This window comes from Lacerta agilis, chromosome 1, assembly GCF_009819535.1.
Source record: "Lacerta agilis isolate rLacAgi1 chromosome 1, rLacAgi1.pri, whole genome shotgun sequence".
NCBI lineage: Eukaryota > Metazoa > Chordata > Lepidosauria > Squamata > Lacertidae > Lacerta > Lacerta agilis.
This window is the reverse complement of record NC_046312.1, coordinates 39,183,180-39,210,048: the sequence shown is the minus strand read 5'-3', so window position 1 is coordinate 39,210,048 and position 26,869 is coordinate 39,183,180. Positions and strand designations below refer to the sequence as shown.

Here is a 26,869-nt window from a genome sequence, read left to right as displayed (position 1 = left end):
ATTCAGGTAGAGGGAACAGAGCCAGTGAGACTTGTGAGTCAAGCATGGCTGTTAGCTAAGATTACAGTTTATCAAAAGCTAGAAAAATCAATCTGCACTAGAAAGGCAAAGCTGCATAACTTCTAAAAACAGTTTTGCTCTCCTTTGGGACTGCTTAAAGTGACTCAGACGCTGACATTGCTCACTTCTTGATCTAACTCAAAGTCATTCAGTGAACGCAGTAGAGAAACTCGCAACTATTTTGCAAAGAAAATGCATTCTTAAAAGAAAAAAATGGCAAAACTGGGGGTGTCATTCTTGTCCTACTGTTACTTGTGCTACGACTGGTGTATTATTACACCATTATGGGGCGTTTTGTCCGGTAATGAAGTAACAGATTCCCTTGCAGCAGATCAATGAACTGCAAGTGGTGAAGCTTTACATCTTCTTCCTTTTACTTTTTGCTACACAACTGAATATGCCACCCTGGGTTACCCTAAGCTGGTTATACCTTGGCAATAATTAAGTAATGTTGTATATTGTTTAGCTGGGTGAATGCTTCTCATTTCATTGTCGTTATTAAGCATAAGACAAACTTGAGGGGCAGAATATGTCATTCATGTTTTACAATTTGAGCCCTTCACTGAAAAAAAGGCTTCACAGCCTGTCCATTCCACTGATTCACCTTGCCAAACTTAAAGTATGTTCTGTTTTTTAAATCTTACATTGTAAGAAGAAAAAGCTGGTATATAACAGCATTGCCTAAAAAGCCTGATAGACATAAAATGAGAAATATACAATTAAAAAAAAATAACATAAAAATAATACCATTAGGCCAAATGAGAGGAAGCTTCTTAAAAATGCCTTGTATGTTGTAAACCACCCTGTGCTGTTCGAATGAAGGATGGTATATAAATTTAATACATTGTTGTTGTTGTTGTTGTTGTCAGCTTCAGCTGATATGCTTGCAGGTGACCTTACCTGGATGGTGGGAGCTTAACCACGATTACCCATGCTTTGGTAACTGCCAGAATGCTGAAGGTGCCTTTCATAAAGGCCCAGAAACTGCAGTTGATCCAGAACAGAATTTGCAAAATTATTAGCTGGGACTACGTGGTTTGACCACATTATGCCTCTGCTCTGCCAACTTTCAGTCAGTTTCCAGGCTCAGTTTAAATCCTAACCTTTTAAGGCCTAAATGGCTTGGGAACAGGTTCCCTGAAAGACCCACCACCTCCCACCTAGACTTAGGTTCTTCTTGGAGGCCCTGTTTTGAATGCCCCTGTGAACTGAAGTTAAGTGGCTAACCACTAGGGTGAAGGCCTTTGCAGTAGTGGTACTTGCCTTGTGGTCTTTTTGATGTCAAGAACACATTTCTGTTCACCTAATGCTTAGTCTGGTTGTCTCCGTTTTTAAATCTGTGTTTTATATTTTGGGTTGTGATGAGTTTAATTTTCTTGTCATATTTATGTTGCTTTTGAAGGTATGCTTTATTTTATATTTTTATTGCTTTATACTTATTTATTCTAAGTTGCCCAGAGTACTTCATGGGGTAGCATACAGATCTCATAGACAATGAGCATTTATTTAAATAATAAGTTTATTAGTTAAAGTTTATGAAATTTATTTATCACGTCACACAACTCAAAGGAGTCCCAATGTGGTTTACAATCGAAAGTAAAATGCAAAATTATATAATAAAATACTCATAAAACAATACAAACATACTGAAAGTATCCATCTAAAATAATAAAAAACAAGAATATCAACCCTCAGCCAACAGAAGAATGAACAGCAGAAATAGCTAGTAAAAGCCCGCCCATACAGTAAGTACTGTCCAAATAACCATGAAAATTAAAACATTTTTGCTTGGTATCAGAAAGATGTCAGAGTCAATGACAGGCAAGCTTCCCTGGAGAGAGAGAATTCCATAATCTGGGAGCTACCACTATAAAAGTGTGGTCTCTCATTGCTACCCTCTGAGCATCTTTTGGTGGAGGGCCCAGCTGCAGGGCCCAAGTAGGTTAGCTATATAAGGTTCTACCAGCACATTGAATTGTGTTCAGAAATAAAATTGTTATACAGTGCAGGGATTGGCTTTTTTTTTTTTAAGACCATTACCCATTGCACAACTTCTTTTCTCTTCTGGTCCTAGGATGCAACACCTGCCATACTCCCCCAGATTAAATTGAAATGCAGTGAAGTTCCCAAGAAAAGTGCTCCATTACAGCAGCCCATGGGGCAAAATAGAGTTGCATCAAACTCATATCCTTCTGCAGACTCTGGTGGCCACCTGTCGCTGCCTAATAAAGATGGATTTGGATCGTCTTCAGAAGCCCTCCAGAAAAGCTCTTCAGTTACACAGCAAGAGGATCACTTGGATGACGACCTTGATCAGCTCCTGAAGTTGGATGCCCCTATTCATCCTGAAAACTTTGAACTGGAAACAATATCCCGTGATAGATTATCTGGGGATGATTTAAAAATGCCTCATAAAGTAAATGGTAAGCATTTATTTTTCCCATTTGTTTTATTTTGTTTCTTTAAATTGCAGTTGTGCTCTAGTTTACAGTCAGCTATGAGCTCATTCAGCTATATGACAAGGTCCACTGAGGGTGCAGGAACTGCCGGGCAGGAGGAGATCTTCATCCCTTGCCACCATTTGAGATGTGTGAGTGGTTTTATATTGTTTGACAGCCTCCATATCTGACAACCCTCCATAGAAATAGGCAGGCATATGAACCCCTGGAGATAGATGCACTAGTGACCTTGGGCAGTCCAGCTTACCACTCATTCAGAGACTTCAGAGATCAAAGATGAGTTGGAAGAGTGGTCTGCCCCAGCAGCTCTCAGGTAGCAGTTGAAAGGCAATTGTAGTCAAGTCTCCACAAACACAAAGGTGACATGGGGCATGGCCAAAGTCCATCTGCAGCTCCTTTTTCACCCTCCAGGAGGGAAATACCTGAACCTAAAGATTCTGTGGCTTCACATTCCTTTTAACAGCTGTAGCTTTTGTGTGCATTTTAATTGTAAGCTGCTTTGGGTTTTGATATTAACTGAAAAGTGGGGTATAAATATAATAAAGAGGTTAGAAAGCAATAGTAAGCACTGAGGCAGAAGATGACTGTGGGCCTGTGAAGGGGCAGCACACTCCTAGAGGTAAGCAAGGTAATCTTTCTACATGTCTGCCTTTTTTCCTGAGCTGAGAGCTATATTATGGGGCATAAACAAAATGGATGTTTTAAAATAAAATTTGGATTTTAAACATTTAAATTGGATATTTTTCTTAAATGTAAATACTGTTTTTCTCTTTAGGGATTAACTGCAGTGCTGATATGCTTGTATTAGGATTTATTTGTAAACTGAATTGATACAGTGAGTTAAGGAAGGCTTTTCGGTGTAAAAACAATTAGATTGTTTCTCAAATATGAATATTTGTGTTCTCCCTTCCAAACATAGGCATTCAGTTTCACTGCTCTAATTTGCCCAGTAACTACCAGACAAACCATGGTGCAATCCATCAAGAGTGGGCTTTTTTTTTTTTGCTTGATATTTTGCTTTTGTGATGGTGACCATGGCAGAGTGAAGCAGAAAGGAGCAGCACTTAGACAGAAGAGGCAAAATGCATGTTATTTTTACATATTTAACCTCTCAAAGGTTCATGGCTGTTTCCCATAAAAAATGAAACTTTATGGGAATATTTAAAGACAAAGTGTGCAAAACATATCCAGCATTACAGAACCGATGCAACTCCTGTTTGTAAGAATGAAAAAACAATGTAAATAAACGAACACTTTAGTTGTAAATTAATAAAGGTTTGCACTTTGGTTAGGAAATGCTCCACACATCAGTGGGAAAGCTGATTTAGCTGTGTTTGTATATTAAATAGTTCCGTTATTTTAAAAACCTTAATTCACACCCGAATCTATTTCCTGTGTCATTTCCATCTAGGTATCAGTCCTATACCCATAGGTTAGTCCCTCAATATTATTTTATTCTTTTGGAGGAGGAGATAAAGAGGGAATATTTTATTATTTATTTATTTATTATTTATTTATTATTGTGATGGCAATTAAAACTCAAGCAGTACTTTTGTGGTAAATTTTCTTCCCAGTGCATACAGAGCCTGGAAAATGCATGTTTTACAAGGCTAGTGCCTCCTATTAATTCCCATTATCTCAGGAATTTGGGGGGTACAGCATATTGTTAGTTGGAGCCCCCTTTTTCAGCTGTTCCTTTCTTCCTGTCTTCTGGAAGATCCTAACTTGCAGGGGGCTTTTAAATCAGTCAACCTGTCATGCTTTAGAAGCTGGATGATGGAGTCAGCTTCCTAACTGGCTCTCAGGTTTGCTGCTATTAGAGCTTGTCAGCATTTGCCTGCCTAGTCATCCCCAGACAAGTTAGTTAAATTTTGTTCTGTTTTTATTTCTTCAGACCTTTTAGAACTGGATGGAACTGAACAAATTTGCTCAGCATCTCAACAGCAGGAAGCAACATCCAAAAATATTTCTGAGGAGGACCTTGAAGACTGGTTAGACAGCATGATCTCCTAAGGCTACATTTTGGTTGGCACGCAAGTAAACTGAAAAATTGACATGACAGTAGCTGGTATAGAATAATTGCTTACAAGTATTTAATTAAGTAGCAACTTCACCTTGATTTTTAATTATGCTACATGTCCAACTTTTGTTGTTTCTTAGTGTCAAATATGCTGGACACCTTGTAGAGAATTCTCTGTATTACACTGCCTGAAGAAATATTACAACATTCTCTTGAAATGCTTGTAAATAAAAAATGTTACACAGATGGTTTAAAATAATTCAGATAACAGCAGGACAATTTCAGCTTCTGTTGTAGAAGAGCTTCTCACTTAAAGCTGCAAAATAAACAATGCTGGTGAATGCAACTGTATGTTGTAGTTGTGGTGTGACTTTAGATTGTTCATAAAAAAATGACAAAAATTAAGATTGGTTTTGTAAATTCTTTATTGCAGTGGGCACATTTTATTCAAAGTAAATATGCAAAAACATAGCAACTTAACTACTTAGTTGACCATAAAGCATTTTTTATTTGGCCTAAAATTTAATTGTGTAAGATTGTGAGACAGTGTATTTTTTACCATCTGCATCTAATACGCTGTTATTTGAACAAATATATGACTCACTTTCAAGTATTTCATACAGTAAGACAGGAAAGCAACACAACCAGTTAACAAAAATGTCAATCTAAAATGCCACCTTAAAAAAAACTTTTGCATAGCTATGTCTGCAAATATTTAAGGCACTTTAATTAGGATTTTATAGACAGTAAAATATTTGAAAGTTTTAAGCACTGAAGGATTCAAAACTTTCTTTCTGGATCTTCTCACAAGGAAGTGGCATGGGGGAGTTGGAAATAAAGCTGCTTGAAATATTTTTAGGATCCTAATATGAGCCAGTAATTGAGGCCTTGTCATCTGACATTCAAGTTCTTAGGTTGCAGATGTTGTGCATGTAACAAACAATGATGTAGCCCTTTCAACTAAACTATTTTTATTACCTAAGGAGTTGGGTTAATAACAAATAATAACTTTTGAACTAGAATACTGGAATTTGAAAGTTTAATTATATTTCTTTGTACTTCTCCAGTAAGAAAACTGAAATCCAGGCAATATAAGGCCTGGTTCTGCCAGGTGCAAAAAGCCCAGCTGGATCTTCGTAAAATTAAACTAGTTTTGTTGTATTGAAAGTTTAAACATACATAATACCTATTTTACACCATGAAATGGTAAGACTTTGATTTTTGTCTAAATCTTGTAAGTTTGAATGCAGTTGATTCTTGGTTGATATTTTATCCAAGTTGATCTTCATACTGTTTACGGAAGCAGTCTCCAGCTGGGAAAAAATCCCAGCATCTTTCTTGGTACATTTTCCATACATAGGACTCCTGAAAGTATGAGAAAGATCTTTTTTCAAAATATGCAGAAAATGTCTGTCTCACTGACACCACATATATTCCAAAGTCAATATCAGTTTAATTCACATCTTTGTTAAGTTATAATAAGCATCTGTTAAATCCTGTTTAATTTATTGGTGTATGTCAACCTAGTCCAGTTGAGTGTCATTTATTTTGTAGCACACACATTCACTTGAATGCTGCATAAGTCCTGTAACTTTCATGCATGGCTTGCAACTTCAGTGAAATTTGAAATGTTTGAAAAGTGTATCAAATTCTCATTTGAAAGAGCAGTCTTTAAAAGGTTTTCTGAGGTAAGGGCTAAATCAATATCAAGGGTTTTTGCTCATAGGATTTGTATTAATATAGCGTGTGTGCTATTTGAACATGTAATCTTGAAAAATTATTTGGGCAAGATTTCAAAGATATTAATTATGGAGTAAAACATTGAGTTAGCTCAAAATGAGAACTCCCACAAGTTCGCTTTTAAGCAAATCCAAACGCTTCAATATTTGTAACTTGAGGTTTGGACACACACCACCACAGCCAGCCAAACCTTTCCCTGCTGTCTCCTACCAATGTTTCAGGACAAAGAAAGTTAAAAGCAGTATCTCAGGGGAAACCCCGGGGAAATATCTTCTTTGCCTCTACTCCGGGACCCCAACTCTAATCTCCCTCCCAGGATATTATTTAATATCATTATTGTTCAGTGACTGGTCCAGCCTTTTTAAATTTACAAGCAGATATTTTTCTGCATATCTAGGAAGTCCCCCAACTGCATAAATATCAGGGTGGCCTGATTTCCTGATTTAATAATGGACATAGCTCAAGTTCACAGTTAAGGGTAGTAATGAATGATGTAAACAAGGGTGCCAACTTGAATAAAATATTGGGGAGGGGAGGTAAGCCCCGCCCAGCATAATCAATCACATCATTGTGCACACCCACACACCATTTGAATGGCCCATCCCCCTCAAATATTTTATGGGGGGCCTCAGTCACTGGGAGTTGGCTCCTATGAATATAATGCTTACCTGTCCAGTGTGCTCAGTTTCATCCTTATTAATGAGATACATCAGAAAGAACCTGGAACGAGAATACCAAACTACATATTGTGTTTTAAACTGTAGTGTAATGCTTCTGTTTCTCAAAAAAAAGCAAACTGATTTCTATTTAAGGGGGAAAGTAGTAGCAACAATACTTAATATTTTTTTTGCTCTTTGTAAAAGTACATAAATTATAGTGAATATTGTATATAGGTAAAATATAAATGTGTGCCTGCCAGTTCACAATCCAAAAAATGTTGACAAATGCACCAAGAAACAAACAAAAGGAAAGGGGGAAATTGTGGGTAGAAAAAAAACCCAAATTTGTTTTGCCCTAAGGGACTGTATTTCTCTTTCACAGTTTAAATAACCAGAACATGGATACAGATTAGTATGAAGTTATACATGGAGATTCTGGCTGTTGCCTCACCATGTGTTCTCCTTTCTAAAAACTGGCTCTTTAGAGTTGCTACTTTTCCTTTCGCAGGTATTCTGTCTTTTGAATTACTGAAAATACCATATCTAATTTTATGTAACTTTACACATATGCCAATACAGTGGTACCTCGGGTTAAGAACTTAATTCGTTGTGGACGTCTGTTCTTAACCTGAAATGTTCTTAACCTGAAGCACCACTTTAGCTAATGGGGCCTCCCGCTGCCACTGCGCTGCCAGAGCACAATTTCTGTTCTTATCCTGAAGCAAAGCTTTTAACCTGAAGCGTTATTTCTGGGTTAGCAGAGTATGTAACCTGAAGCTTATGTAACCTGAGGTACCACTGTAAATTCTATTTGGAAATCCAAGGGAGGAACAGGCCTTGAATTAGAAACCCAATCAAAACATTCTTTGATGTCTTCTCACTGAAGAAGCTTCCACTCCTAAAGAAGTTGATCTTGCTATGTTCTGCAATGTTTTATTTCTGGTTATGACTAATCATTCAAAGCAGCTTATAATTTTTAAAAATAAGATCAAATACAGATAGGATAAGCCTTGGCTATTCATTACTTCGTATTCAACTCCTTAGTAATGATTATGATGATGCAGAATTATGCCCATGGTACTTTACAAAGCAAGGCTTTGACAGATCCCTATCTCTAAAGGAGCTTTAGCAGCGAGATTTACCATGGAGAAAATGTAAACAAAAAGCTCTAGCTGTTCACACCTGCACATGAATAATTTCCTGAGTCTTGGATCAGTAACCACAGTGCTGAGGAGACTGAATGAGTTTCAGAGATTAAGGCTGCAATCATATATGCACACACTTAGAAACTTGTACACGCTTCAGTGGAAGGAAGCACCATTGAATTCAGAAAGGCTTCAGAGTAGACATGCAATGGGTTACATAGTAAGGCTAGTGCTAAAAGTTCATTAGAGGTTTGTATTTAACTAAGAAAGAAGGTGCATATACTCACAGGTAGTTGGCCAAGTTGTGCTCTTGTAAAGTATGCATTTCAAATCCATGGGGGGTTGTGTCAAAATACTCATTACCAATTCCACAAATAAAACATTTGGTCTAGAAATAAAACAAAAGGTTAAGCCATAATGAATTAGCCTAGATTCCTATCAGTAATTGGGTATAATATCTTACTGAAATCAAATTTACAAAAATATGCTTGTTGACTTCATCACTTGGAAGGTTTCTTTTTTTAAACTATCAAGTGGTTGTATACATTTTATGAAATAGAGAAATGAATAAATAAGAACATTTATCAATACCTCCATATCTTCTTTCACCTGCTCTTGCTGGTCTCTTAATTCACCAAAGGCATCAATAATCAGACCTATTATTGAATGGAATGGAAGTAGTGTACAGCAGTTCACATTTTTATAAAAAAAGAAAAAGAAATTTGCAGCATTTATACCCTTTAATATTATAGTGGTGTTGTTTAAAATACATGTCTTTCTTTTCAATTAACTAATGTTTCTTAAAGGACTGTAAAGGAATAAATGCCCAGTGTGTCTGTCAATACATTTACTTATAGGAAGTGCATCTATGGATATATTCATATATAGAAGATGGCAGCTATATCATCCATACTATATCACTCAGATTCTCCCTCAACTCACTTTCTTGTTAAATCATTCCCAAGAGGGACTACAAAAAACTGTCCTCCAGTAGTTCACTACTTTTCTACCTGGGGCCTCCAGAAAGTTCTCCCTGCCTTGCAGAGACTGCCATTTGAACCCCTTAGTCAGGGGCTATTATCCTTTAAGGAGGTGTCGCTGTCACCTCTGCCCACAGGGTCCTGGAACCAGGGATCTCTTCAGTCAGAGGCTATTATCCTTTAAAGAGGTGTCGCTGTCACCTCTGCCCACAGGGTCCTGGAACCAGGGATCTCTTCAGTCAGAGGCTATTATCCTTTAAAGAGGTGTCGCTGTCACCTCTGCCCACAGGGTCCTGGAACCAGGGATCTATTCAGTAGCCAAACATCCCACTTCCACATGTAGCAGGAACTGGTTCTTCCTACCTTCTCCCACAACCCCTCCCACCCGCTAGAGAAAGCCCTACAAGGAAGGCAAACATTTGATAATTAAGAGAAACACTTAACAACAGCTTCCACGGTTCTCCAGATACAGACAAGTGCACACTCCTAGCTTCTAGACAGCTGTTCACAGGTCTGAGCCCTATGGAACAGTTGCAGCAACAGGGAAGCCTCGCCCCTCTGGTGACTTATATACCCTCCCCTAATAGGTTCTCACTGCTCTTCCCACTTCAAGCCCCTCCTGGTTCTAGGGGAATACGGGGTGGAGGAAGATGGGGAGTCTACTGACCCGTTTGTCAGCTGAACACCCTCTTCTTCCACCCCACCTGGTCTGCCTTTCTCTTTCTCGGTCTGCCCTGACTACTACTCTTCCTCTGGCTTCTACCCTGTGGGCAGTGTCACACCCCATAAATAACTGGTCCCCTCTTTTGGGTCGCTCCCCTGGTTCCAGGCCTCTGCCACACACTTTTTGGAGCCCTGCCAGTCCCTGACACCAGCCCATAATGCCAGCAGAGTTCTACACTTCAAGTGAGTACCAATCATACTTTCTGTAAATTGACATAAATTGAGATTTCTAATACATGGATATCTGCCTTAAAACATTTGAAATTTTAAAGTTACACTGTACTGAGCAACTGTAGAAGTAGGAAACAAACCAGATGAAACTCATTATCAGCAGCACAGCAGTAAAGCTATAGAATCCTCTTATTTTGCATTTCTTTGTTTACACACTGGAAACAGGTTTGGATGCTTTACTTTTCTAAACTTATTCTTTAACTCTACATATATTGAATATATATAGCATGCCAATAGCACGTCCCATTCAACATACCTTGAATGATGGCCAGTAGGATGACAATGACAAAGAAGAAAAATGTGATATCAAAAACAATTCGATACATCTCATAAGGGTCTCCTGCAGGGTCTTCAATTTCATCTCCAATGCCTCCACCTGCTCTTACACCCACATACATGTGGAAGAGGTAACACTAGAAAAAAGAATTTGTTACATTTCACGACAGAGAATTCAACTGCTTTGAATTATAAGAGTAAAAAGTACAATTTTTAAACAGCTATTACATTTTATATCATGTTCTATAGCAGGCTTCCTCAACCTCGGCCCTCCAGATGTTTTGAGACTACAATTCCCAGCATCCCTGACCACTGGTCCTGCTAGCTAGGGATCATGAGAGTTGTAGGCCAAAAACATCTGGAGGGCCAAGGTTGAGGAAACCTGTTCTATAGCAAGTGGGGAAGCTTTTCAGCCCAGTGGGCCAGATCCTTACCTTCCCAACTCACTCATGGGCCAACTTTGACACTCACCAGTCAATGACTTCAGGTGATTTACAGCTGCCAAAGTCCCCGTCACATTAGGTGGTTTTCATATGTTTGGGAACCAATCATTGGGTCCTCTGCTTTGCCTACTCTATGCTTGGGATTTAGGTAGCACTGAGTACAGGGCTGGCAAAGTTATTTCTCAGGTGCTTCCCAAACGCCCAACAATCATCTGGTTCTCAGCCCCACACCTGGTGTCATAAATGGTGTAAGGTATGGGGGAGGAGACATAGCTTGCCCAAATGGGGAGGCCTGGTTGGCTGGAGATTTCCCAAATATTTGGAATGGAATTAATTTGATGAAACCTAAAACACATAATATTTTTGCAAAGGACAAAATCCACTACCATGCTTTTGCACAGCATTTATTCATTTTGATTGGTCTTGCTAAAGAAAACTTCCTAGTAGATAATGCCCCCAAAATCAGTTCTCATGCTCTCTGCTGGACAGTGAAGAACGTTTGAAATCCTTCATTCCTCCTCCTGAGTTTGTAAACTGACTCTTCTATAGGCACTGTCCAACCTCTGAAAGATGGGCTCCAGAAGCTCTCAAAGAAGACACCAAGTTAAAATTGTTGCAAAAATTGTGTATAAATATAGCAATACAGCTGTGTTTAATTTTAAGCAACAATAGTAAAGTGGCCTTGAAAATTATTTGAGCTGTACACACATTTTGGAATAATATCAGGAAATATCCAAACAAAACTTTCAAGTATGTTGATTTCTCTTTAGGTTCTGAATACTAATCTCTATTCACTTTAAATTGGACACTATAGGGCCATGGTTTTTATTATTAAAATGCCTGTATACAAGGTTTAAAATGACTGATTGGCTGATTAACATCCTACAGCCTTTTAAATATGTTTGTGTGAAGTTAATTTGCTGTTTTTGTTTTAACTATTTATTTGTGCTTTGCATTTTTTGCTTGTAAGACACCCTAAGATCTTGTGATGAAGGGTGGTACATAAATCTAATAGATAAAAGATACAATATTCACTTTGATGTGTTTTTAAATGTGTGTGTAAACACATCCATATAGTACTTTTATCCACGCAGTAACATTTCTGAGTATTAAAAATTACCATGATGTCCTGGTACTTACGGTCATCATGTCATCACACTTCATGTCTGGCTCATCTTCATCTTCACTCTTGTTATAAAATTTGCGGAAGAAGTTGAATGCCACAACCGTGTAAAGGTATACCACTACAGCCAAGAGTCCAACAGTCAAAACAAGCTATCCAAAATAAAGTATCACATGAGGAAAAATAGCAATTAGGGATTAAAATCTCACTCACTAATATATATAAATATATATATCTGAACTAAAATTTCTAGACAATAAAGTATGAAAAAATCATGGAAAGGATCAGTGTCACACGAAAACAACTGTGTCAACACAATAATTTCTGTTTCCTAGATGAAACAACCTCCCTTTGCTGCGTGTTGTTCTGCAGATTCCCCTGAAGCCCCAGAACCACTGAGGTGGGGGGAGGGGGAGGAGATGGGGGAACCCCATTGTGCCAGCAGAAGTCCTTGCAGAGGTTTCTGCTAGTGGGGCCACTTTGTTGAATTTGGCCTATGATGCCCTAAAAATGTGACAAAGAGTATTACGAATGCTGTATTTCGTGAAAAATATATTGAGACAAACAAGGTTTGAGGGTACAGACTGTAGTATTGCTAGTCATTCCTTGGCCAGTTTTTATATGTGGTTCAAATTGCTCCATGTATTGTGAAGTTGTGTACTTGTTTGTGTGGACTAAATAATCATCCCACCAGGCCTTGTTTTTTCATGATGATAGCCATAGAAAGAGATGCTTGAGCACCCCACTGTTTGCCCTCCCCCCAAAAAATTTTTTTTTCCAAACATTCCTATCAAATTCACATGAAAGCCCAGGAATTTACTTTGAACAGAGAAAACACAGGCAGTCAACACTACCAGTGCTCTGGAAGGGCTGTCTATCTGCACTGTGTTGCTTTTAATAGGATGCCTATTTGAATGTGCATCCCCAACTAGAAGGGAATCATGAGGATTCGCCTTTTAGAAACACGACTGGAAGTGGATCTGGACAAATGTTAGTATGGAAGACACTAAATCAAGTGAAAGGAATGTGGAATAGTGCTTGTTTTAAAAATCAGACAAGGTTCACATATTGTACAGAGAAAACTGCCTGTTCCCCTGGAAACAGCATTAATCTGTTGACATCTATTTTTATATTTCATGTGTGCATGTGATCATACATAATCTCCATCACACGATTATGAAAAAGAAAATTGTTCAACCTAACATACCATACCACCATTCTGAAATTAAGATATAAAACAAATGACATGTAGCCATACATGATGAATCTGTCATTGGACTGTGGAATGTAAATATCTGAATGCTCCCTCTGGGACGGGGGAACAACTCTTCAAGCATATTCAAAAGCAGCATATAAATAACAACAACAACAACAACAACAACAATATATACCCCACCCATCTAGCTGGGTTTCCCCAGCCACTCCAGCATGTAAGAGGTGGCTAAGCCATAACATTCTCTCCGGCCTACTAGATTTTTTATTTTTACAGTGAGTTTTTTAAAAATCGAGGGAATCATTCAAATTGTTGATTGGATTTGTCTCATCTGCAGTCTGAATGGTACAATCTACTCAGAGATGCCTCCCACGAGGTTGTTAATTATGTATAACATTCCTCAAACTTGACCGTTGTGCACTTCTACATTATTCGCAGCAACTCTGTTTTTAATGATGTATTTGAAGACAATACTAATGTTTTCAGTTGTTCCATATACTAATTGTATTCCAGCATTAGTATTATTTCTCAGTAGAGGAGGGATGGGGAACCTTTGGCCCTCCAGACATTGCTGAATTAACAGTTTCCATTGGCTTAACCAACATGGCTAATGACAAGGAAGGTGGAACTGCAACATCGTCTGATGCGCCAGAGGTTCCCCACACCAGCAGGAGAGTAATTCATTTTAAAAGAAATTATGTTACCAGTAACTCACCTGTTTGCCGTTGTGGGTTACAGAAGACAGGATGGTACGCAAAGTCTTAAAACCCATAGCAATATCGAGCAAGTGGGCAGCAAAGAAGAAGTTGTTGTAATGACCAAGAATAGACATGGTTGTGTACCAAGCTAAGTACAAGAAGGACTAAAGAAAATGTTAAATGTCAGCAACTGCTGCTACTCTCATTTTTCAAGTATTGTGCTTTATTATTATTATTAAAAATATTTATAAAATGCTTTTCTACCATGGCGGTCAGTTCTATACAAGAGCTACACACAAAGATACAACACGAGCTAAAAGCTTGTCTGAAGGAGAATCCTAATTCTCCCTAGGTAAATTATTGTAAACTGCTAGTGGCTCACAGTTCTAGGAGGCCTGAGCGCTACATCCATAATTTGAGTTTTAGTATCCTAATTAGGTTGGGTCAAGAGATGCAGTAGCAGAATAAATGCTACCAGTGGCACTTTCGTATGAACTGCTGAGAAAAAACTAACAGAAAACATGGTTCAAGAGATTGTGTGCTACACCTGGCACATGTAGATGCACACCTCTGTATTTTAGTTCAGTTTTCTCATGTAGGGGTCTAAGAAATAATAATAATAATAATAATAATAATAATAATAATAATAATAATAATAATAATTTATTATTTATACCCCGCCTAATGTCATTTTGCATGCTGAAGGATGTGGATCTAATCCAACCCAATACTTTAAATAGATTTATTACAATCCTTCCACAAACCCACCATTATTAATCAGCCCCATAGTAAGTAAATTCTTATGAGATCCTCAGATCTCACATGTTTCAATTGCTGCTTCCTTGAGTGGTGACAACCTGACTGACACCTCAGGATGAGAAGAATCAAACCATGAAAACAAAATGGCAGAAGTTCTTGGTTTAAAGCAAACACGGAGTGAATGATTTTAAAGTTAATATAGGGCTGCTTAACATAACCAAATGATTCCAAAGTAAAAAAAACAAAAGGTCAAGAAAATACACTGCACAGACAAGACATTCTTTAAAAAGAATGTATCTGCTCAACAGAAAAATTTCATGAAACCAATTTGCCAAGAAGCTGAAACAGATTGTTCATTAGTAACGTTGCCTTTACACACGTCATGACTTAATATTGCTCCAATAAATACCGCTGTCAGTTGTAATACAGTGGTACCTCGGTTTTTGAACGTAATCCATTCCAGAAGACCATTCAACTTCCAAAACATTCAAAAACATTCAAGATAATGATCTCACTGCCAAATCCAAAGTCTCCACTTTGTCCTTTTAGTCCTTGAAGGTTTCCACTTCCTTCTGATACAGTCGAGCATCTTTTCCTCCTTAGTTCCTTCACTGCAAGCTTCTGTGACTGTTCCTGGCTGACTGCCCTTCTAACTCTGATTGCTGCTTCACGACTGCCGCTGGATGAAGCTCCTTCTTGACCTCTATTGGGGCCTCTTTTTCTATCGCTATTCTCTCCCTTTGCATGATTCATACAAAGGCTTCCTATATGCCGATGATAACGAACTGAACCAGTCTATCCCAGACCTCTTCACCTTCCGTCTAATCCATCATCTGCACCTGATACATCCACTTGGATGCCTCATCACTGTCTCTAATTCAAATGGCAAGGAAAAACACACAAGTGCAAGGTTTGTTCGCTATCTATTCCATCCCTGTGTAAACCAGCAATGAGAATAATGAAGCAGAATAATTTTTTCCACATTCATACAGCATACTTACATTATCAGTGAAAACTACACCAAGCTTCCAGATATGGTATTTGGCATCAATAGAACTTAACCTAATAGATAAATAATATTAAATTAATCAGTGGTATAATCATTATTTTATCAGCATACTCATTTCTCTCACATTGATTTTTAGGGGTTTTTTTCCAGCAGCGATATGCGCTGAAATATTTGAGGGAATCTATGGAGGTATATTGGGGATATATTTTTTACAGCTCCAAACATGATGCAACTTTATCACCTACTTTTAAGTATTTAAAATAGGGTGCAGCACTACTGTTCTACTGCAGTGTCATGAAACAGTGATGCTGCTGTGCTGAGCTATCCCACAACACTGAAAGGTAAGTCAGCATTTATACACAGAAGACAAGTCAGTGTATCTAAATATGATGTTGGCTCATCAGCACACAATTTCCTCAAGCAGGCATGACTCACCTGGGCAACATCCCAACAGCATTTTAAGTACTACAGGGCCATTTCAAGTAAGGGACTCTGCACCCCCTGTATGGCACTATAGTTTTAAATAACAGAATTGCTATTGGCAGGCTGTCTTGCTAAAAAAACTGGATGGAGTATCGGCACATGCCATTCTGCACTACCACAATTTCATGTCATATACCCATCCACATCTGATTAGGATGTCAAAATTTCTAAAGATTTCTTTAGCTGATGAAAAATCTCTTGATTTTGTTGTTGTACCCTTTCAAAACGGACAATTAAACAGTTCCAACAATGTTTGTCACGCTGAGTTGCTTTTTCTAGCTCCATTGCCAGCCTGGCCAAACTATATAAACATATAAAGTACTTTTTTAAAGGGACTTCTGAATTTGCTTTGCCTCTAATCTACTATGGCTTTAGTTTAAAGATCCCACCATACCACAAAACAAGAGATGCCTCCTCTAGTTCAGTATGTTCCACTGGGCTGAAATCCAGAGCATTTTTGTCCAGACCCAGGAGTTCTGCAATGCGTTCTGCTCCATATAAATCACCATACTTGTTGATTACCTTCAAGGGAAAAGATACGAGGCATCATCAACTTTAATTCAATCAGTATTTGTCAGGAGTTTTAACAACTTAGCACCCCAGGGTTGGTGCTCTTAAAACAATGGCAGCTGGCAGGAGGAGTGGAGGCATTCAAAAATTGAAGCATAAAAAGTAATCTGAAAGCATTTTTAACATGTAAATTAATTAAATGCGAGTTATTTTCTCTTTTAGGGTTATACATGCCTGACAAAGCAATACTTGCAAATAAGAGCTGAAAATATCACTAATACATCATCATAGATGGCTATTCCTAATATGATTTAAGGGACATTCCCTCCATATCACTGAGGGGAGCGGGTTGAGGAGACAAAAGATGTCTGCAAATGAGACATGATGGCTGGCAACATCAGCCCTGCCATGTTGCAAATGACTGTTGCAGTGTCTGGAGACAGTCAGGTCATGTATCTACAACAGGGACCGAGGGGGAGGGGACTGCTGGGAGGAGTACAGAGAGAAGAAATGCCATGGTATACTTGGAGCACAAGCTCACTTCATTGTTGCTAATATTCTGTAATAAAACTGGCCTTTTATTCCCAATTTATGCTTATTTATGCTTATTATTTATGCTTATAATGCGACAACAAACATGCTTAATTTGACATATCTGGTTATTTTTAATAGCATTACTCTTGACATATATTTAAAGAACTTACCTTTCGTTTTACAAACTTGTCCCAATAATTATTAGGAAAATATCTGCATGGATACATAAATAAGAATTTCAAATTGGTTAACAAAAAAACACAAAAAGTACTTTCATTATATTTGGTATTTTATTACTATAGGTTGCGTTAGGAAGATAGCATTACTTGCTGATCTACTGGTAGAATTTTGCCTCATAGTGATTCCCCCCCCCCCCCCGGTGATTGCCTATCATTTGTAAATTTCTGTTCAGTGAGCGATAGTGGTGTTTACGAATCCATAAATACAGTTGCTAGTATCATGTTTAGGAAAGACCTAACTGAAATGATATTTTTAGTTGTATTTTCTTTCAGACATCTATTTTGTACCTGGCAAATAAAATGCGCAGAACGAATTGTTCGGGTTATGTCCTTTTCGGGTTAAGTACATAACCCGGGGTACCACTGTAATGTCACCCTTCTTTCCTATGTAGTGTCCCCATTGCATACATTATTAGAGTAGCATGGGAAGCAAGCATGGTGAAAAGTAACCATAGTGCCAAAATAAAACAGGAATGGGCTTGTGTTGGCCTTCTGAAGAAGAAGAAGAAGAAGAAGAAGAAGAAGAAGAAGAAGAAGAAGAAGAGGAGGAGGAGGAGTTTGGATTTGATATCCTGCTTTTCACTACCCGAAGGAGTCTCAAAGCGGCTAACATTCTCCTTTCCCTTCCTCCCCCACAACAAACACTCTGTGAGGTGAGTGGGGCTGAGAGACTTCAGAGAAGTGTGACTAGCCCAAGGTCACCCAGCAGCTGCATGTGGAGGAGCGGAGACGCGAACCCGGTTCCCCAGATAACGAGTCTACCGCTCTTAACCACTACACCACACTGGTTCTCTTTAGCTGAACTTCTGATCAAGAAGCAGGAGCAAGGTTGTACTCCATGCTACTTACGGCGTATTTATGACCAGGCGATCCCACTGTCCTTTAATGTCATCTTCGGAGGGTTGTTCGGTAATATACAGACCATCAAATTCCAGCTTCCTTGCAATGTCCTTCTCCCGTTTGAATACAACCAGAGGAACCTATTGCAAAAATACAGTAAATATTTGGAAGCTCCAAAGGAAGCCGAATGTTTAGAAATGTCTTGAAAATAGTTTGGAATATTACATTTTACAGTGTTCCTGAACTGTACAATTGGAAACTATCTTCTTTATCTACTGATTCTGGGAAATGTGTAGAATTTAAGAAGATCCGGCTGGGTCAGGCCAATGGCCCATCCAGCCCAGCATCCTTTTCTGACAGTGGCCCATCAGATGGCTGCTGGAAATAAGCCCAAGAGCCCCCTCCCCTCCTGTGGTTTCCAGCAACCAGTATTTAGAAGAATAATGCCTCTGACCCTGGATGCAGAGCACCACTATTTGGCTAGTAGCCATAGATAACCTTATCATCCATGAATTTGTCTAACCCTCTTTTAAAGCCAGCCAGTTTGGTGACCATTACTGCCTCCTGTGGGAACAAGTCCCATACTTTTAACTAAGCACTGTGTAAAGAACTACTTTTATCTGCCCTGGACCTTCCAACAGTCAACTTCATTGCATATCTATGAGTTCTAGCACTATGAGGGAAGAAAAACCTTTCTCTATCCACTTTTTGCATGACAGGCATCATTTTTTAAATTTCTGTTATCACCTCTTACTCACCTTTTCTCTGAACGAAAAAAGACCCAAATGCTGCAACCTTTGCTCATAGGGAAGTCACTCCATTCCCTTGCTCATTTTTGTTGCCTTTTTCTGAACTTTCTTAACTCTACAGTCACACACACACACACACACACACCTGTAGGATCCAGAGAATAATCACTAAATGGAGCTCAAATGTATATTCTGTCTTAATGCACACAGGGCCCAATGGAGCTAAGAGCACAAAAATACTTAATAATGATGATGATTTTGTATCACCAAAGTATGTAAAAAATTTTATATATATATATATATAATTTTTATTATTTTTACACTAAAATACTACAAAAAACCTTAACAAACATTTTCATATATTTTCCATTTGGCTACCAAGCCGTGACTTCCGTCAGTCCCTTCAAGTGGTTTTCTAATTTTTAACTTGATATTATACTTCTTTAATCAACCATTGCTTACATTTTCAAAAAAAAAGAATTTCCCTTACTTTACTATCCTACTTACAATAATAGTTCTACACATTCACTACAAAACTTCTTGAAATCCTATTAACGTATTCAAATGTAAATTGTCTTTCAAATAGTTCGTAAACTTTAACCAGTCTTTGATGAATTTCTGGTCCCGCTGCTCTCGGATTCTTCCCGTTAGTTTGTCCATTTCTGCGTATTCAGTCAATTTCACTGTCCATTCCTCTTTCGTCGGTAATTCTTCTTGTTTCCATTTTTGTGCTAGAAGGATTCTAGCTGCCGCCGTTGCGTATTGGAAAAGTCTAATATCCTTTTTTTCAATGTCTGTACCTACAATACCTAACAAAAATGCTTCGGGTTTCTTAACAAAATTATATCTCAACATTTTTCTTAACTCATGATATATCATATCCCAATACACTCTCACCTTTTTACAATCCCACCACATGTGAAAAAAGGTGCCGACATTTTGTTTACATTTCCAACACTTATTATCTGACTTATACATCTTAGCTAGTTTAACTGGGGTAATATGCCATCTATACATCATTTTCAATAAATTTTCTTTTATTGACGTACATGCCGTAAATTTCATTCCTTCCCTCCAAAGTTTTTCCCAGTCTTCTAGCATAATGTTATGTCCAATATCTTTTGCCCAATGAATCATCACCGATTTCACTTCTTCATCTTTTAAGTTCCATTCCAACAGCATTTTGTACATCTTAGCAAGTACTTTAAAGTCATTGTTAAGTACTTCAACTTCAAACTTTGATTTTGTCTCGCTAAATCCCGTCTTTTTCATATCGCTTTTAAACATTTCATTAATTTGATGGTACTGCAACCAATTATTAACGTGTTCTTTCACTTCCTCATATGGTTTTAATTTCCATTTATTACCTTCTTTCTTAAGCAATGTCTCATAAGTTATCCATTTCTGACTCATATTTGTCTTTTTCAAACTAATTATTTCAATTGGGGATAACCACCATGGTGTTTTCCTTTCCAACAGGTTTTTATATCTGTCCCATACTTCATAGAGCGACTTCCGGAAAATGTGGTTTCCAAAACTTCTGTGTACCTTTATCTTTTCTTGCCAAAGGTATGCGTGCCATCCGAATCTGTTATCATGTCCTTCCAGGTCTAAAAGATCTGGTTTCTTCAAATTTATCCATTCCTTTATCCAACATAGACAAGCTGCTTCATAGTATAGCTTCAAATCGGGTAAGGAAAAACCTCCTCTTTCCTTACTATCTGTCAATAATTTAAATCTTATTCGGGGTTTTTTCCCCTGCCAGATAAATCTTGAAAGTTTCTTTTGCCATTCTCTGAAGACAGCTGTCCCTTTTATTATTGGTATTGTTTGAAACAAGAATAACATTCTCGGTAGCACGCTCATTTTTACCGCTGAAATTCTTCCCAATAAAGAAAGTTTCATCCTTTCCCACACTTCCAGGTCTCTCTTAATTTTGTTCCATGTTAATTCATAATTGTCTTGATACAGATTAATGCTCTTTGGTGTTATCCATATTCCCAAATATTTAACTTTCTTTGCTACTTCAATTTGTATTTTTTGTTGCAGTTCCTGTGATTCTCCATTTTTCATATTCTTAACCAAGATTTTAGTCTTTTTCCTGTTAAGTTTAAATCCTGCGAATTGACCAAATTCTTCCATCTCCTCTAATACTGCGTTTGCGCTTTCTAAAGGTTCTTCAACTGTCAGTACCAAGTCGTCGGCATAGGCTTTCACTTTATGTTGAGTCTTTCCAATTGTAATTCCTTTTATTCTTTCTGATTGCCTTATCGTCTTCAAAAGGACTTCCAGGACCGAGATGAATAATAACGGTGAGAGTGGACATCCTTGTCTTGTTCCCTTCTCAATTTGAAATTGAGAACCAAAGTATGTAAATTAAAACAAAAAGGCATTCAATAGCACTAATAAGAGAATGGGAATTGGAAATGAGCAACGGAAAAAACCATAATATGAAGAAGCTATATAATTTAAGGTGAAATTACTAACCTTTAAACAATAGTATCCAACAACACATACAAAAGAGATGATTGTGTGGATAACAGCTAGACCCCTAAGTGTTGGTGCCATGTAGCCTGTACTCTCTTGTAAAACAAAGAAGACTACTCCATCTTCATCTTCCTCCTCCTCTAGAGAATGCCACAGATCAGAATCTTCTTCCATTTCTTCAAATGGCTCTTCTGTCACCTGAAATTGATACACAAATAAGGAGTGCAGGTATACACAGTATATATAGATATATATTTTAAAAGGACATATGGTAGAAATTTTCTAGCATTTTTCACGTATTTTTTATTAATAAAGTTGTGGTCTAATATTTTGAATTATAGTGATGTTATCACATTGCAGTTTGCTTGGCCACAGCACCTGCACAATATTTCCTCAGGCCCACTGAAATATGATTTTTCTATGCACATTTCTTCACCCTGTGTAGCCGCAGCTGGACCAGGAAAACATGTTTAGGGCAGAGGTAGTATATAAGCAATGATGTTTTACTCAGAGTAAATCCATAAAAATTAATCAACATGACTAAGTTAGGGCCATCAATTTCAGTGGGTATACTCATGAGTAATGCTTAGTTGAATAGCACATCATATATTGAGCGGGTGGAGGAAGAGAATTTAAGTTCATCATCATCATCATCATCATTTATTATTTGTACCCCGCCCAACCACTCTGGGCGGCTCCCAACAGATTAAACACAGAATAAAACATCTCTGTATGTTAAACACTGCCATGTATTATGCTAATGCTGGTGTAGTGTTGTGCGGTGTTTAACAAACTGACCTATGACTCTCAAGTCCCCAATTCAAATTAATCTCTGCCATGAAATCAAATAATGAATAATAATTTCACCCTTAATTGGGTTAATACATTTTATACTGGCAGCATTTATTTGATGATTAGTTGAGTCTGCTTACTTTAATAGTAGTCTAAATTTTCATCACAGCATAGCAAATGTCACTGTGAAAAATGAAGGCGCCTTGCCAGAACTGATACAATTACATTACCTTGTAGAAAAGCAGGATAAAGTTGATGGCGAATGCAACAAAAAGTGCAAGAAATCTTAAATTGTAGAAATTTCGGGCCAAAAAGTGCTGAAAATGCAAAGAATGTTATTAGTTCCTAAAACAAGAATCAAAACTGAAAAGGAAGAAAACAAATTAATAAAGGAGATCCCAAAAAATGCTCTACATAATCATATATCAATTATGTTCCATTTCATACTTTCTTTTCCAAGTGTCTCTTTATTAAAAACCACTTCATAATGCACCAACATATCTTACTTATCCTCCAAGTTGTGAAAAATGCTATTAATATAATATAATATAATATAATATAATATAATATAATAATGCTATTTTCTAATATAATCATTCACCAAAAGGAAGAAAGGAGGTCAACATACCAGCATTTTTGTCTGATAAACTTCCAATACTTTAAAAAAGTTGGCCATAACTGCATCAGGTTTCTCAATTTTTTGCCCACGCCTTCGTTTCCGTTTTCTAGGTTCTTCTACTTCCATATGTTCAGAATACATATCATCCTTTATTTTATCTTGCTTCTCACCATCCTCCATGCTACAGAATATGAAAGCAATTATTAACAAACAGGCACGTTTTCTGCACTGCTCACAAATAAGATCCTGACAATTAGTTCTGGCCCAACTGGCAAATGTGTTTCAACGTAAGATGACACACACTGGGGCAAAATATCCTAAATGCACTTAAACATATAGTGAACAAAATATATAGTAGATACATGTTATGGAGACAATGGATAGATAAATGCTTTTCTCCGTCACCCCTAGAACTCAGAGTCATCCACTGAAATTCTTTCATGGGAGATTCAGGACAGACAAGAACAAAAACACTATTTCACACTATGTATATTTATTTTAAGGAATTTGCTACAACCGTATTAGTGCTTAGATGGCTTTAAAAGGTCAATAATTGGTAATGGTTGCCATTTTATTCTCTGTACAACAGAAAATAATAATCAGATATTTGCCTTTTTTTAGCACACTGCAATACCCTGTTATTGCCTCTGCAATTCTAGAGGTTACAGGAGAATAAGATTATAAGGGGGAAATAAAACTGTAAGTGTAGCAAGCGGAAATTTCGTTTTTATAGAACTTTGAAGACGAGTAGTAACAATGAAGAGAGAGAGAGAGAGAGAGAGAGAGAGAGAGAGAGAGAGAATATATCAGTTTCTTTAACTTGGGTACAAACTGATCAGATCTTATCATCTCCTTGCTTTTAAACATTGGCATTAATTACATGCAAGCATGGCCCTGAAAACTACAATAGTCAAGAGGATTCTAATGCATCCTCTCTGATGTTTAATCCTTTTGTTTTAACTTTAGAGCTTTGAGGAGGCTTTTAAAACTAAACTGCTCTAACATACTGTTCAAGAACTGCTAGACACATAAATTCAAAGTGGAACTTGTGCTTGAGGTCTGCCTGAACCTCTTTCACCAAAGTACACATAAACATTAAAAAGTACATTTGTACCTACCTGAAAGGTAGTTTTCAGTTTCTTAGTGAAAGATCAGCCAAATGCGTTGATGGCGCCACCTAGTGGTCAAAAGGCAGGCAGGAACCTTTTGGGAGGTAGAACTCCCAGCATGCATCCAGTTTGCAGGCTTAACAAGCCTGACAGCCAGGAGTGCAAGGATAGAAGCAGTGATGGAGCATATGCCCACGCTGCCCAGGCCAGGCGCGCTCCCAAAGGGAGCGTGGCACGGAGGGTGCACTCCCAGGTGCTGGATAGCCGCTCGGGTGCCTGGAGTGGCACGTGCACCCTGAAGCTGGGGCCGGAGCAAGCTGCCCATGGCGGACATTTGGCGCGCTGCCCGCACATTACTCCCAAGCCTCCCCCAAGCTGTCAAAGGGGGGGGGAATGCCACCGGAAAAGCGGTGCAGCTCCCCCCTTACCCCAACGGCTCAGGGTAGGCTTGGGAGCTGCGGGCAGGTGGCGCGCCGAATGTCACCCCCCTCAGTGAGGCCACCGGGGGTAATCCACCCCCCCTTCCTACACCCCTGGATATAAGTAAGCACCATGCTACCTCCCAATGTCAATGTGACTCTGTTAATAACAACAATCCTACAGCCAAACCAACTATGGAAAACTACACTTCGGGTAGATACAATTATACTTTTTCCCCATTTGCAGTGAAAAGTAGGGTGTACAGCAGCCAAACTCTCTAGGGAGGGAGTGCAGCTGCACGAAGGTATGGTGGGAGGTCCTGCCCAATGCCAGCCACATCCCATGATGCGTAGGCATCCAGGTGAAGGTACCAGGCGCTGCAGCCCTTATGGAATAAGCCATGATGTGCTCAGGGAAAGGGAACTGCTGCACCTTGACCAAATGCAGGAGCAGAACTGCATGCTGGGAGTCTTACCTCCCAAAAGGTTGCTGCCTGCCTTTTGATCACTAGGTGGCGTCATCAACCCACTCTGCTGACCCTTCACTGGAAATGGGAAAACAATCATTCCCAAGAACATAACAGCTAAAAATAACTTACTCAGCCTTCTCAGATTCTGTTCTTGTTTCTGATTCATCATCCTTTGCAATTTCAGGTGTCTGAAAAATGTTGAAAGTACAGTACTTTGAATTTTGATATGACAGAGAATTAAGTATGCCCAATTTCAAAAGTCTGAAAAGGTTAAAAGAATGCTGTGAACTCAAAAGTTTATAGTAAACTAGGATAAGGTAAAGGTAAAAAGGTAAAGGACCCCTGGACGTTTAAGTCCAGTCAAAGGCGACTATGGGGCGCAGCACTCATCTCGCTTCAGGCTGAGGGTTTGTCTGCAAACAGCTTTCTGGGTCATGTGGCCAGCATGACTAAACTGCTTCTGGCGCAACAGAACACCATGATGGAAGCCAGAGTGCACGGAAATGCTGTTTGCCTTCCCCTTTGCAGCAGTACCTATTTATCTACTCACACTTGCACACTTTCAAACTGCTAGGTTGGCAGGTAATTTAGGATACACTATGGGCATCAGGAGGACCCTACACTTCAGTCTGGAAAGCACCAGGGGCTTGAACAACTTTGTGGTTTAGCTTTCTGCAGAGAATAAAGTCTATTCCTCATAATCAACCAGTTAGGAAGCCTATTGAATAAAATAAGATATATTTTTTGTTTACCTGTCCTTTTTTCTTCTTGCGAACTGCACTTTCCAAAGAAGGAGGGGTATCTGATCCAATGATATCAGCGATATCCCCAAGGCCAACAGCATGGCCATGCTTTGATCCGCTCTCTTTCTTCGTATGAATGCCAAAAATATCTGACAAGATGTCCGTTTCTCCCTTCTCATTTTTAACAAACTGCACAATTTCAGCTGTAATGCCATGTTCTGTAACTTCGACTTTTTCTGCTTCAAGGACATCATCGTGAATTCCAAACTGTGTTGGGTCAGGCATGTCTCCTAAAATTTTAGTAACTCTAATGTTTTTGGCTCCTTCTATTAGGCCACCCCCAAACACAGTACTCCAAAGAATCTGAAAAATACTGCACAGTATAGTGAGAAACATTTGGAAGAATCCTACAAACACCATCCAGAGAAAGGAAAAAGATACTTTAACCAATTCTTTTACAGTCATCTTTCTCACTTTTCTGTACTGTTTTCTTAAGTTTTTCAGTCTTATCATTTTAAAAACAGTGGCAGCATTTTTCTTTATTGCGACGCATGCCATAGCAAAAGCTGAAGCTGATTCAAGGGACTGCTCTCCTTTCTCCTCATCTCCAATTTCCCTCACATAGCAAGGCTCATCTTCCTCCTCCTCAGGTCTGTCAACTGCATCCGATTCAGATATCTGAGATGCCAGCTGCATTTCAAAAATCGTGTCCTCGCAGAAGTTTACAAAAAGCTCCATCTTCTCTTGTTCCCCACCTTCATTTACAACATCAAAAATAAACTGCCTTTTTGATTCTTTCACTTGAGGCTTTTCCCACTGAGTCCTACTGGATTCACTGATCTCAAAATAAACCCGCTCTATCTTCTTGGCACCACCCATTATCTCAATGCGCCCAAGGTAAGGTTCAAAATAGTTAATGACACATTCTGCTGGATCTAATAGAGACTGAAGCCGAGAATCATTTGGCATGTGTTCTGATAGGTTTGTTAAGAGGACGGCCACATTAAATCCAATATCTTTGGCTGGCTCGTGAAATCTTTCAACAAAATCGGCATAGTTAAACATGTCATTTTCATCCGTTTCCGCACAGGACAGCAGGAACTCAATCTCCGATTGCGTATATTGCTTTTGACCTTCCATGGCTTTCTGGAATTCCTTCTTTGAAATTATGCCTTTACTTTCTGGGTCATACTCTTTGAAAGCTTCTGAGCTCGTTAGATCCTTCAACTTGAGAAACATGTCAAAGAACTTCAATATCATTTCTACATTGCTAGATGATTCAACCAGAGTGTCCACCATCTGTTTCCCGATAGTGCCATTTACAACATTACCTACAT

The 26,869-nt window shown here is 38.5% G+C and overlaps 2 protein-coding genes across 2 annotated transcripts in view; one reads left to right on the top strand and one right to left on the bottom strand.

Annotated features, from left to right (window-relative positions):
• The window catches only part of AVEN (apoptosis and caspase activation inhibitor), a 103,789-nt gene extending 98,904 nt beyond the window's left edge, over positions 1 to 4,885 (top strand). The window contains exons 5-6 of the mRNA XM_033144880.1: positions 2,135 to 2,483; positions 4,414 to 4,885. Of these exons, the coding sequence (XP_033000771.1) occupies positions 2,135 to 2,483; positions 4,414 to 4,532 (468 nt within the window). The 3' untranslated portion in view covers positions 4,533 to 4,885. The remainder of the gene's footprint in view (positions 1 to 2,134; positions 2,484 to 4,413) is intronic.
• A 61-nt stretch (positions 4,886 to 4,946) lies between these two features.
• RYR3 (ryanodine receptor 3) overlaps positions 4,947 to 26,869 on the bottom strand; it is a 269,478-nt gene continuing 247,555 nt past the window's right edge. Inside the window, exons 89-104 of the mRNA XM_033144894.1 lie at positions 25,542 to 26,863; positions 24,919 to 24,977; positions 22,801 to 22,972; positions 22,403 to 22,489; positions 21,381 to 21,578; positions 18,154 to 18,284; positions 17,236 to 17,278; positions 16,416 to 16,543; positions 15,531 to 15,591; positions 13,788 to 13,934; positions 11,877 to 12,011; positions 10,274 to 10,430; positions 8,675 to 8,739; positions 8,371 to 8,471; positions 6,948 to 6,999; positions 4,947 to 5,904 (exon numbers count right to left, since the gene is read on the bottom strand). Of these exons, the coding sequence (XP_033000785.1) occupies positions 5,809 to 5,904; positions 6,948 to 6,999; positions 8,371 to 8,471; positions 8,675 to 8,739; positions 10,274 to 10,430; positions 11,877 to 12,011; positions 13,788 to 13,934; positions 15,531 to 15,591; positions 16,416 to 16,543; positions 17,236 to 17,278; positions 18,154 to 18,284; positions 21,381 to 21,578; positions 22,403 to 22,489; positions 22,801 to 22,972; positions 24,919 to 24,977; positions 25,542 to 26,863 (2,954 nt within the window). The 3' untranslated portion in view covers positions 4,947 to 5,808. The remainder of the gene's footprint in view (positions 5,905 to 6,947; positions 7,000 to 8,370; positions 8,472 to 8,674; positions 8,740 to 10,273; positions 10,431 to 11,876; positions 12,012 to 13,787; positions 13,935 to 15,530; positions 15,592 to 16,415; positions 16,544 to 17,235; positions 17,279 to 18,153; positions 18,285 to 21,380; positions 21,579 to 22,402; positions 22,490 to 22,800; positions 22,973 to 24,918; positions 24,978 to 25,541; positions 26,864 to 26,869) is intronic.